Here is a 13,554-nt window from a genome sequence, read left to right as displayed (position 1 = left end):
CTGATAAATAACTGATGTTAAGGACAGAAAAAACACTGCACAATTTCTTCATAAACTAGAACTTACAAGATCACATGAAAAAGAACTGGTATCAGAGTATCATCTACCATCAGAACTAGTAAATGAAATTCTACTCTGAGGACCTGAATATCCAGAACACCTATCACACTTTAAAAAAACGCGGACAATTAACATGTTGATACACATACCAGAAAAGAAAAAGAAAATAAAAATATATATATATTCCAACTTCAGTGCTTCTATATACTCTAACCACTCCTGGTATTCCTCACAGAGAAGACACAATACCAATGTTTACTGCATCATATCTACCACAAGACAGTCTAAGGACAATGCAATGCTCAGGCTCAGATTAACACCTCCACTGTTTTTATGAGAACTGAAATGCAAGTGTAAACATAACCAGGGGTGACACAGGATGTATGAAAATCAACTACAAATCCTGAAAAGCTGTTAAAACTCTGCTGCTTAGATCTGATGAGACAGGATACAGAAAATGAAAAAATTATCCCCCTCTTTTTTCTAAGGCACCTAAATGACTGTCATAGCACAAACCAGCATGCAGGAACACGACATGGCACAGTTCATTACCTCTACTGGAGGTTTGAACATCAGATTGCTGGTGCTGACTTCTTTTTTGTCACTTCCATTCCCTAATCGCAGAGCTATTTTTTGTGCCTCCCTCTGCACACCCTCACTATATTGGTTATTATTTGCTTCTTCATAACGATCCATCCATGCCTTGATTTTTGTTTCCCATCCAAAGTTCGAACTGTCAGTAGGATCAATCTCTGGAGCTGAGCCCTAAAAATTAAAGTGACCAGATATTATAAGGTAAGAAAAAGATATTAAACAAAACACGAAATGAAGGGCAAAGGTATGCCATTGATAATTCTGCATTACTTAAAAGCACTGAGTTGAATACAGTAGCATTACATTTGTCCAGAATTTTATCATTCCATAAATACCACAGAAGTTCAAGAACACATCCCCCCTTCAATACAGATTCTACGTTTTACTGGGCTAAGAATGGAGAGTGACATTGTTTCCTCCCACAACTGCACTGCATCGTGAATCGCTGAGTGCAGCAGTTGGAGGGTCAGATCTCCCTGCCTACTCAACTTTTGTGAACTATGCAAATATAGAGAACTCCCACTTCCATCCTATAATAGATTGATTTTTCCCTTTCAACCTCACAGATCATACTGTATCATTTTTCCGCTTCACATCTTACTAAACTCTCCTAATCCTACACCTACTACATTAAGGATGTGACTCTAATGTTACAGGCTTTGCACAGATCATTTTTCCCCATTTATGTGCTCCACCCTAAACAATTTTCTTCTGTGGTGCTTCAGATCCTGTTTCACTTTTAAAGAAAGTGCCACTGTACTTCGAGACCTCACAAGCAGCACACAGGCTGCAGTCAACCAATGCATCCTTTTCTATCCACCTGAGCAGAGACACTATTAAATATCAATAAACCAGCAAGTGGTTCAGCAATTCAATCTACCTGTTCACATTTATTTTGTACCTCAAGAGAGCCAAACACACAAACAGCATTCAAAAAGGTGTGATGGTAAGAAAACCATGAAAATCCACAATGGAACCTTACAAACACCATATTCAAAACACATAAAACAGATTATCTTCCCCAACACTGCCTTCACTATTCATGTCACATCTTACACATATGAAGTGTAAATTGTGTTCCATGTATTTTTATATGTCTCAAGGCTTAATAAACTATGGGAAACACTTTGTTTTCACACCATGCATACTTTTTTCTTGCAGAAAATTTAAAGACTGCTACAACACTTAAATCTTACAAAGCAGATATCCCAGCACAAGTCCTTAAACTATGCCAGCACTAGTGAGTAGAGCCCCATTAGATGAATACATGGAAGTTGACAGCAGAACTGCTAGTTTGGCTTTCAAATGCAATATAGCCATTTCATTCTTCTGCTGCTTAGAGCTATGAGAAGTTAGAGCTACTACATTCAAGCAAGGTGGGCACTTAACTTTACTCCCTTGCACAGCCCTAATCCCTCCTCTGGCTCCTGAAAACCAAAATTTACACTATACTATTTAAATTAACTTCACAGAACAAAAATGTAGTGCTCATACTTAACTTAAATTTACTGTATGTAGTACATTATTTATCAAGAGTACTTCAGCACTTCATGTACAGCCCCAGTTGTACTCTTGATGCTTCATATTATTCAAGTAATATACAATTAAGATGTTTACACAAAACAAAACTCAACCAAAAATCACATTACCTTTACTCGTGAAGATTTCCTGGATCCTTCTCGAAATGCCTGAAACAAAGTTAGATACTTATATTCTTTGAAGGAAACTCAAAATCTCCCCATGATTTCAAAAAAATCTATTAATGAATTAACAGCTTTTCAACATGGGCCACTCAAAAAACAGTGCAAAATTACAACAGAAAAAAACTACGTTGAAATCTCAAGAAGGCAACAGGTTATACCTCACAAAGGCTTTTTTAAAAACCAATCTGGCATTCGAAGCTAAGTGCATACTGGATGTCAGCACTGTGGTCCAGGTACAGGTATCTTTCTCCCATATTACAACATGACTCTTTAAAATTTCAGAATTCATGGTAAAGTAACTGAAATGTTACTTATGGAACAGCCCATATTTATCCAGTAAACCTGTAAATTGCCCACATCCCTCATTACACTATTTGCGGAAAGAGGGGAGGGGGAAGCAGGTGTCACACATGTCCTGTTATGTTAATATTTGAAAGAAGTCTGCCATTCTACAACAGAATCTCCTTTAGGTCATCTCACACAATGCTGGGAGTTAACAGAAGAATACATGGTAGTGAATTTATAATGCAGAACCATTCATCCAAAGGAAATATTTTACTCAACATTTCCAAAGAAGTACCAGTAACTAATTCTGACTTCAAGTTTTAAAGGTCAAAATTCTCATCCAAGCCAGTGAAAGTGAACTTCAGAAAGCAACTGCATTGTACTTCTTCACATGTATTACATTTGTCTTCACGTATTGTTTACACCTGTACCTAAACAGTACAATGTCAGTATCCTGTTTACCAAAGGAGTTTAGTGGCTTTCTGACAGCACACTTCCACACAGTTTCAACTCAAATAAATGGACATTAAGTCACACTAGGAAAACTGATAGCAAATGTTCCTGAACTGTAAACAGCCACAACTGAGGAGACTTTCAGACACAAAATTCTTCTTTGGCTATTGAAACCTTGTTCTGCCTCACCTCCAACTATATCAAGTGGTTCACTACATGCAATTCCTCCTTTGAATTCTGCCTCAGCTACAAAATTAACTTTCATGGCTTGTACATATTAACTCAAATTAAAGGCAGGGGAGGCAGGAAGATTTATCACCTACTGCAGAGTATTACATTTCAAGCTAAACCCACGTTGTTAAATATTATTAGTAATAATAGCCTGATTTTTAAAACCAGTCTCTCTTGTAAAAGCTGTCACAGATATTATTTATAACATTTAGGCTTATAAAAATAGAAACCACATTCACTTACTTTTTTACATTTTGCTATGGTCTGTTCTTTCTCTCCACTTTTTTTCCTTTTCTTATCATTGACTTTTGTAACTCTTGTAGCAGTTAAAGTAATTGTAGTTGGTGTATGTTGAAAAGCAGTATACAGTTCCACAGGAACCTCATCACCACTCTCTGTTGCACTGGTATCCCCATCTTTAAAACAAAGAATATTCTGTAAAGAATCATACTGTGGAAAGAATATTCACTCGTTCCTCTACACTTGCTTTCGAAAAACAAAACTGGGTACTGACAAACGCTTCAAGCACTCGCATGTAAAATCCACCAACAGTTGCAACAGCAAGAAAATGAATGGCCAAGGAGAAGCTGGTAATTAACAGATGTTTGTAACAGCAGGTAAGAAAGGTACCACATTAATTCCATTCTTTGCGTGAAGTTATATTATCATATTCCAGCATAACCAGAATCAGAACAAAAAATGGAAAAACATCTGTTTGTTAACTCATTCACTTCTATATAGCTTTTACTTGTAATATGCCTGTAGGATTCTCTCAGATGACTGTATTCTAGAGGGGATTAAAATTAATGACAGCCCAGCATTTCTCATGAAGCCCCATTAATCATTCATGTGTTAAACTGTAATCAACAATTTCAGCTGCAATTTGCAGCGTCAAGTGCCTTTTTCAGGATAAATATGTAGATTTAGCCCAAAGCCTTCTCTACTCAAAATCCCCTAACAGTAACATCCTGCTACTCAGGGAAGAGAAAAGGGAAGTCTATGTTATTTGTTAAGAGCATAAACACACTGACATGTTTTATCTTTGTGCTGTGTACCCACAGACCTAAAAGCCAAAGCCTAAAATTCAGCATACATCAGCATTTATGTCAGACAAATACATTTCCTGACCTGAAACAGGATTAACCTAGTTCTGTCAAGATGAAAGGCTGTGAAGTATGGGGAGGCTTTGAAGAGAGATCATGCACAGGATAGGAGACTGATGTTCATATGTGCACAGTACAGACTTCTCACATTTTAGCAGCTTTCCTAAATACCTCCCTCCAGTAAACTTATTTCACACTAAGCAAGAATTTCTGAAACTGCACAGAAGGCGGCTTTACAAACACTTAAAGTGAGAGCACATTCCTTCTGAGCTCAGAAGGATGTTGCCTTAATCAGTGCACTCAACAGTCCTAATTCTTGAAACCTCCTTTACTAAATAAAGAACTCCATCCAGCTACTGGTTACTCTGGATTTTTCTCGCTCACAACATTCCTTGCCAGGATTCTTCCGCGCATAATAAGCAATCCAATTTTACCATCTTGGTTGTTGTTTTGAGCAATTTATTAGGCACATAATTATACTTTATATATTAACAATGGATGATGTTTTCTGAATGTTTACATCTCTGCCTGGACTAGCATCAAAACACACACACAGAAGAAATGGCTCATCGAAGAAGAATGAACAGCAGAATAACGAAAGACTGAGAAATGAAAACCCAAATCCCTCTTGAAATTGTCAGTGTTTATAGTCCATACACTAGTGCCTACACAATCACTGTCACAGCCAAATACCTCTACCTCTGAGACCCCACAAAACACTGCCTTCTTCAGGGAAGCAACATTTCAATGTTGTCTGCTACACTGCGCCTTAACTTACTGGGAAGACTAATTACCTCAACCAAACATATAATTACACAGAGTTGTTTTGAGACACTCCTTCCCTTCCCAACCTACATAACCTGCTTTCACTTTGAAGAGCCCTGGTAAAGCACACTAAGGGAAGATTTTGCATCCTGGAAGGCAAGATACCAAGTCTCTAAATTTCACAAGAAGTTATGGGCCCAGACTCATTTCACCATAGGCAGCGATTTCATCAGCACTGATTTCAAGACCAGACAGCTTGACGCAACACCCTTGAACAAGCTACGCATTTAGATACTGTACCTTAAAAAAAAAAAAAATCTCATAAAAACAAAAGCAAACAACAAAACAAAAGCAAAAAAACACCCAAATAACAATCTCACAAAAACAGTAACAAAAAAAAAAAAACAAACAAACCCAAGCTATTCAGGCTACAGTTGAGTAGGGGCTTCACAAACGTGCTCATTCCACTGAACCTCTGTAAGTAATTCAGTGAACAGTAAGCTGCATCAGAACTGAACTTTTATACCTGAACAAGAAGACGAGCACCACCACATACAACCACAGGCCCCAGAACAATAGATTATAAATTGTTGCCAGGAAAAAAAGGTGATGTGGTTAAGCATAAAATTTCCTATTATGTGAATTGTTCACTTAAAGGCTCTTCTCTAAAGGAAAACCAACTGATCTACTACTTGCTCCTGCCTGTTTAGCTTTTGATACAAGATGGCTAAACCAGCACCTCTTTAGACAATTTTACAATAAAAACTGTATTCTCGTATCTAAATGATAAATCCTATTTTACATAAGTCTATAGAAAAAAAGCCCTATATAAATACATACATTCTCTAAGAGCATCCAAATAATGCAATCAAAACCTTTAATCAAACACCTGTAACACTACTAAGTTACAAGTAACATTGTTTTTCTATTGAATACTTAAAAAAATGGATACTAATGCAATTTTCACTTTTCCTACTTGAATCATCTATGAAAATTGGCCAATTTTACTAACTGGTAGACAGTTCATACCCAGAATTACTGTAATTCTGACTGAACTATGTAATATCAGTCAACATTAAAAAAGTACATTTAGCCAAGCAAATGTATTGGCTAAATTATAATTAACTAGAGATGCAAGCATACATTCAAGTTATGTATTAGAAACCACAAAGATATGATTTGAAAGTAACACGTTAAGTTTAGGAGGATGACTATCTCCTAAATTATTACTTTTGTAACAGAGCTTCAAAGTATCACCTCTCAATCAAGAAATCCACAAAATTTTGGTGATGGCTGGACAGAACTCCTGACAAGTTAAGCTGGCTGAGTTCTGAAATTTTATAAATGGTAGGAGAGCTCATTTCATACAATATAGACATCAAAATAGACACATGCACTACACACCTCACCTTGTTATTAAAGGCCAAAAAAACCTCAAAACTTCGTCTAACTCTATTGCCCAAGTTTAGCCATTTTTTCTCATTGTCAAACTCAAAAACGTACCAATACACATACACAAATCTACAACAAACCAAGGAGAGGTGGATCCCCTCTCAAAACTGTGCTATATCGTTCTGAATCTCAGTTACGTAATTCTCAGAGCCAGAAATATCACCTGTAATAGAACAGTTTTAAGAGGACAGCATAGTCTATATTATGAAGAAAAAGAATGACAGAGATGTGAAAAAGAATTTTTTCCATAAAGAAAACAGACTTTGTAACCTTCTCTTATCACAAAAGAAGCCTGAATATTTTCCATCTTATCTTCAGTAGCTTACTCAAAGTTGTCTGGTTATTATAAAAGTCACATTTCATTATTGTGAAACTTTAACAGTGTTCAAACAGATCAAATTATTCCACAATCATAAGGAGAAAAGGTAGTGGCAACAACCTCTAATAAAACACATGAACTGCAACAACTCTGATTGAATGTTGTTATCTCAGTAATGATAAAGTCAAGTAAAAGATTCACCAAATTTTATATGCAGAAGGCTATCAAAATTGAAGGAACAATGTATATACACTTTGAAGCCTATACAGTCAATACATTTTATAACCTTTACTACACAAAAACTTTAAAGCTTTACTCACCTGACATATTTTCTCTTTTCCTTCGTTGCAACAGCACTGCCCTTTCTTTATCTAAACTCCTGAAATTAAAAATAAGTTTTACTCCATTCTTCACACATCAATACATCTATGTATTAAAACAGACCTTTCTGTAGTTAGTTTCCATTAACTATTGCAGAATAAACAGCAAACTAGCTGAATGCTTAGATACTTAGAAAAACTAAGCTGTGCACTGTTCCATTCCACTTTTAATGCAAAGCGAGTATCCAAATCACTTGAAAGCAAAATGAAACTTGATACCTCACAAGAAAGAATGGCAGTTGGCCCACAGACTACAGCTAAGCATTGCACTATTTTCCTGCAGTCTTCAAAACAATATAAGGTTCAAACTATTTCAAAGAAATAAAAGAATCATTTATTGGTAATTAAAATGTTCTGAACACGTCCTGTATTCATTGTTTAATTAATAATCTGCAACATAAGTTAACAGGCAGCATTTTATACTTTGTATTTTCTACTTTACATCACAGGACAACTATGATGACTACCTACTACCACACAAAATGCCCTCCTTGATACATCATATGACACTGGGGGGGGGGAAGGGGGGGAGGGCATACAAATAACCATTCCACAGCAAGAAATCCTCCAAGTGAGCACTGCAGCATATTGGAATGGGGTTGTAAAATCAAAGACACTAAGAAATACAGATTCTTAACATATGACAGCCATGAAATGAAATAAAATATGGAATGGGTTATCTACGTATTAGTCAGCCTAAGATAGGATCCAGAAATTATTGCAGTTTCGATAAGCTTTTCAAGGGTTTATCCCTGCTGCCTAGGGAGGTGAAACAATAAGCTGCTGGGAACAAGAGAATGGAGACTGGTAAGATCAACTACATCAGAAAAGTAGCCCCTTTAACTAGAACTGGCAGGATTACGCTACATGGTCTGTGTTTTATTTGCTGGTTGCTCCAATACCTCTTTTTTTCGTAGTCTTTACGCAATCTGGTCAGAGTTCAAAAATCAACCATACTACTCACCTTGGTTGACAACGTTCACACAGATATATGTCAGGAATATGCTGCCTGTCAATCCCCATGCAGTCAATGTGCTGCCAGACACTTAAAAATAAAAAAGAACAAAAATCACCTGTATTTTAAGCACAATTTTAGAATTGTGTGCATGATACACACACGGACGCAGATAAACACAGTTGTTTTTTTTTAATCATGATCTTTACTCGGACTGAATACTGCCTAAAACTACATCTCAACCACTGTCTTCGCCATCATTCTGCTAGCTGATTTTCTATTCCACTGATCACTGCAATTCCAATCTTGTGGCTGTCTCCCGGTGTCTCTCTGCTTCTTTAGACTCACTTTCCCTCTTGGAAATCTTTCTCTAACACTGGAAATAAAAAATGGTAAATTATCACAATAGAGAACAAGATAGAGACAAACACCCTCAGCAACAAGACTTATGCTCTACGCTGTAACAAGAGTTTTGTTTTAAATAAAAAGATTCCATTTGCTTTCATAAATATATACTTAAAATAATATCTTTATTTTTATTTATAGATACACAAATATTTTTATTTATAGATTTTAATGCAAAATATGAATACATGTTTTTATACACACATTCCACATGACTGGTAGCACTGTTGTGTAGCACAAGAGCAGCTTTGACTGCTTCCCACAGTCAGGGAAGAGAGGCTGCTTGCTAGACTGCAGGCTAACCTAGGACAGACAGACTTCATGCTCATCCCCACACTGCTAGGAAAAACTGGGACATGAAAATCATTGTTATCTTGCTACTTGTGAATTTATCACAACTCTCTCCAACTCCTCATGGAGGATTTCTTCTTCAGAAGATGCAAACACTACCTAACTGGTGACTGCCTGTAGCTGTCTTTCAGCCATTGCTGAAAGAACATCTTAATACATTTCAGAATAAGCAAAAAGGTTAACAAAATCAAGGACCATCAAAAATTAGTAACAAGGTCGTTATGTAAGTAGACAGAAGAATGGAACTCAAATTAATGTTTTGATTAGATAACGATCATTTCAGAAATACACAATGATCTAATAAACTCAGTATCATTCATTAATCATACTGAATATAAAAATACAGGCTAATACTGAGCAACTGCAGAAACAGCAGGTTTGTCTTCTATTAAAAACAGCTCTAAAATTTTCTAAGATAGTTTTTCTGAGTCCAAGTATTTAATAGCACCTACTTATTTACTACGATCAAGTAGGTGCTTAAGCACAAACATGTAAATTAAATGTTTAAAATTCAGCTTCTCCAGGAAGAATCCAGGTTAATCTTTTCACAGCTACGAAAATTCTTAAAACTGTGTCCTTTAAAAATAAAGAATTCCTATTACAAAGATCATGCACAGAGAAACCAGTGTTTGAGAAGTTTCTTTCAGATTATTTTGCATTCTGCAAGTTACTTGATTCACATATACATGATTTACCAAGATGCTTTACTGCTCAGTACATGCAGATTAGGAACTAATCCCTAGGCCTTTATTTCATTATATTAATTACTTGAACAAAACAAAGATTTTTTTTTATTTTTTTTGGGGGGGAGAATACCTTTATTAAACAACAATGCACAAGAAAAGGCACAAATTAGTTTTTTTTAAGTAATTTCTACCTTTTAAATTATTTTAATATCTATTACCTGCATTTGTCACAACAGATCATATATCCATCATCATGTGTAAAGCCACAAATGCATCTGGTAATATCAGTTCCATAGCTTCCATCCTCTGACGTACTGATGGTAGTGGCACTGGAGGTTTCATCGAAGTTGGGAGTGGTAAATATGCCTACTTCATTCTTGCTTATAAGCACTGATGGAGGAGGAGAAGCCGGAGGTGTTGGAGGCGGCCGAGCACCATAGTTATGGTCCTAGATTTTTGTGGAAAAGTAAGTTATAGCTCTTAAAATGTTCATACACTGAAGGTTATTTAAGCTAAAGTAAGAACTCACTTTGTAAAAGACTTCAGAGACTTATTTTTTAGTTAAGTTTAAAATTTTGTTTCTGCCACTGCTCATGCTTGTTTTCTACCTTATCAACTATGCTTTACGTGTAAGCGCATCACGTTCTGTATTCCGTTTCTAATCAACCGTCTTTAGTCAACCTACCCAACTCCCAGTAAGATATAAAAATGTCAACGTGAATCAAGAGTTTTTTCAGTTAAGAACAGCACATTTTACGTAATCTATTTTTTTTTACAGAATACTTAGCATGAAACTTACTGCATAGGGCAAACCAATGTAACTGTGTGAATGCGAGCTGCTGGTATACAACTGGTGCGGGTAACTGTTTGATTTTTCAACTACCACAGGGCTAGCTTCTACAGATTCTGGTCTGCAAGGCAAAAGAAGAAAAAATAAATGCAATTAATATGTCATTTATATTAATAGATTAAAGGCACTTGTTGCACAACTTCTGATTAATTGCCTGCTGATTCTGTTTAAAGGAGCATACAAAGCAGGATGGGGTGGACACAGACCCCCAAACAGCTCCCTCACTCCAAAAAAAATAAAGGGTGGTAGGAGAGGGAGAACCAAACACTCTCATTTAAAATTAAGCTTCCAGAGCAGCAGAGAATTTATGCCTCTTTAAAGCGACAAAATTTTTCTCTCAAAAAAGTGCATGCTAGATCACATGACATAACCTGCAAATCTGGGACAGAAAAGCATGTTACACACTTCGTCAGGGAGTCATCAGGATGTATGCCCATGCCTGGAGAGTTGTAACACAAGCTGCAGAAAGGACTTCAGCTTAATTATGTCAAAAGATAGAAGCTGAGATGCAACTGCAAACTGTCACAGGCCTACACCACCACCAATACTATTCAGTTCTGCAATGACATCTAGTGGCCGCATTACTGCGCCCCCACAAGCATCCATACAGACCCGTAGTCAAGGCAGAAGGGTGCGGTTTCTGCAAACACAAATCACAAGTAGGGCAAACCTATGTAAAAAGGCAGCTTCACGATTTATCTTGAAATAGAAGAAAAAAAGAGGGTAAGAAATTGCGAGAGAGGGTTTGGCAGTGAAAAGCAGCACCTTCTTTAATAGGCAAACTACGGTTTATATGCACTAAACTGCAACATGAAAGACAAAAAGATAAGGCGTACTAAAATAGATCTTTCTGAGCACAAGAAATTATACTTTATTACTCTTCTTCAGCAGTTACATTCATATGTGCATGCATGCAAGCATTTATATAGACACTCTCATGTCAGAGACAACTTTCAGTTCAGTAACTTGTAGCTTTTTCACTGCAACATATGACTTAATCATGCCAGGACAAGCTTCAAATTAATTTATTTACCTAATTATTCTGGGTTTGCCTGGGTTTTAGTTGGTTGGGTTTTTTGGTTTGGTTTTTTTTTTTGGTTGGTTAGTTTTGGGAGGTTTTGGTTGGGCTGTTTTTTGTTTTTGTTTTTCCTTGAAAGGCAGGACAAAGTATCAATATTGAAAAGGCTTTTGACCTGCATCACAGATCAAGCCTTGTTCACTTTCTAACTTCAGTTTCATTATGTATGAAGTCTACTTTCCACCAGAAACATTCTAATTCCTTGAACTGAGTTTTTACATAAAGTTACTGATTCTTAAGTTTAAAGAAAAAAACAAAGCATTTTTTCTTTGATGGCAATATATTAAGTAGAGGCTTTTCTGTTATGCCATGAAGCGGTACTAATTTGATTTAAAAGGACACCAGGAACTTACATTTGCTGGTAACATTTTTTTCTATAAATATAGTAAGCCATTAGCTTTCCAAAAACAATACACAGTATTTTCACATCTGCTTGAAAGCACCCTACTACTAATGGGCCCATTTCCCCATGTGAGTTTACTACATGATCAAATTAAAGTCATCATCCAGTAGTGTTTTAACTATTACTTCTTTTAAGTTTCTACAATCCAAAGGAAAAAAAAAAAAAACGAAACACCACCATCTTTTTTTGACACCATTAATGAGTAAGAGTCACCAGGCTCCATCTTTTTCAGGGAGTGAGCAAACATGTGAGTGCACAAATCATGTTACGTACTGACATTAGAAAAACAACTTCTGACCAGCATGAGATAAAACCCAACTCTGACAACAGAGTTGTTACCAACCCAGAAAAATCCTCATTTACTCTCTTACACCGCTCCTCAACTTGAAAACGATTTTATTCAGTTTGTTAGAATTATCTTCTAGAAGCAGCTCAGACTTGCCAGGTTCAAACCCATGACTTTAAAAAAAACAAACCAACAAACCAACCTAAAACCCCCAAAAAACACCCAAACAATGGAAAAACCAAACCACCAGATGGAAGATGGAAAAGCTGTGCTTTTCCAAGAGATTTGCCTTTACCTATTTACAAATGCATTTGTGCAGCAGTCATACACCATTAATATCATCCGATTAATCCTTCTGTTGATCTAGCCAACCAAAATGCCTATGAACGAGTCACTACCCACTCATCCATCACAGCTAGGGCAGAAATTAACTTATCTTTCTCCAGTTCAAGATGGTCTTGAACATTGTATTTCTTCTATTGCTACTCTCCAACATTTATTCAATGGGACAAACAGTAGCACAGTTACTCTTACCCCCTATGCACTCAATGCACAACACAGGTCCTGTTTGTATCAGTATATGGAAAATACTCGGCTTTCAGAGCAGGAAGTGGGGAATTCAGGTACTATCCATCCTTCAGCAATGCCACAATTAATACAGGAGAGTTTCCTTCATTAAAATTAAGAATTACCATGACCTAAATACCAGCTATTTCAACACAGGCGCATTCAGTGAAAGATACCAGAATGGAAATGTCCTAAAAAAAAAAAAAAAGGGAGAGCTCTGACACTGACTACAAAAATTAAAAAGGCATTCTAAATCTCTTTCAAAATAGGAGGCAAGACTATATACCCTACTCCCTAAAACCATTTCTTCCCACTCTTGGCAATTTATAAACCACTTAAGAGAACCAAGTTTAGAGGCATAACAGTTGTGGGAAGCAGAAGCATTAAGCTTCCAAAAACGAAATAAGGAAAACAAATGCATTAATTTCCAACTATTTTAATACTCATGAACTAGATTCAGAGTACAGGGTTAAAAAAGAAAAAAGCACTGCTTTACCTGAGCAAGGAAAGCTAGTAAGAGGGTGGGAGAAAATGAGGTGAGACACAAAGGAAATTAAATATTTGTACTGTAAGTTTTAACTTAAATACAAAATTAGAGCAAAACCAGCTTTCAGCAAATGTTTTTCAA

At 36.4% G+C, this 13,554-nt stretch overlaps 1 protein-coding gene across 8 annotated transcripts in view; it reads right to left on the bottom strand.

The window, feature by feature from the left end:
- Positions 1-13,554, bottom strand: part of KMT2E (lysine methyltransferase 2E (inactive)) — a 57,779-nt gene that overhangs the window by 21,764 nt on the left and 22,461 nt on the right. For 5 of the 8 annotated variants that reach the window (XM_057417800.1, XM_057417801.1, XM_057417799.1 and 2 more), the window contains 7 exons: positions 10,542-10,653; positions 9,961-10,190; positions 8,310-8,390; positions 7,286-7,344; positions 3,570-3,742; positions 2,304-2,342; positions 613-825 (listed from right to left, as the gene is read on the bottom strand). In XM_057417800.1, coding sequence (XP_057273783.1) covers positions 613-825; positions 2,304-2,342; positions 3,570-3,742; positions 7,286-7,344; positions 8,310-8,390; positions 9,961-10,190; positions 10,542-10,653 — 907 coding nt within the window. Of the gene's footprint in view, positions 1-612; positions 826-1,414; positions 1,475-2,303; positions 2,343-3,569; positions 3,743-7,285; positions 7,345-8,309; positions 8,391-9,960; positions 10,191-10,541; positions 10,654-13,554 lie in introns of those variants that run through there. The other 3 variants (XM_057417802.1, XM_057417806.1, XM_057417807.1) reach the window with 3 other exon arrangements.

This window comes from Pezoporus wallicus, unplaced genomic scaffold (assembly GCF_028554395.1).
Source record: "Pezoporus wallicus isolate ANWC-B61680 ecotype Strahan unplaced genomic scaffold, APGP_CSIRO_Pwel_v1 contig_5542, whole genome shotgun sequence".
Classification (NCBI taxonomy): domain Eukaryota; kingdom Metazoa; phylum Chordata; class Aves; order Psittaciformes; family Psittacidae; genus Pezoporus; species Pezoporus wallicus.
This window is presented reverse-complemented; position numbering and strand designations above follow the sequence as displayed.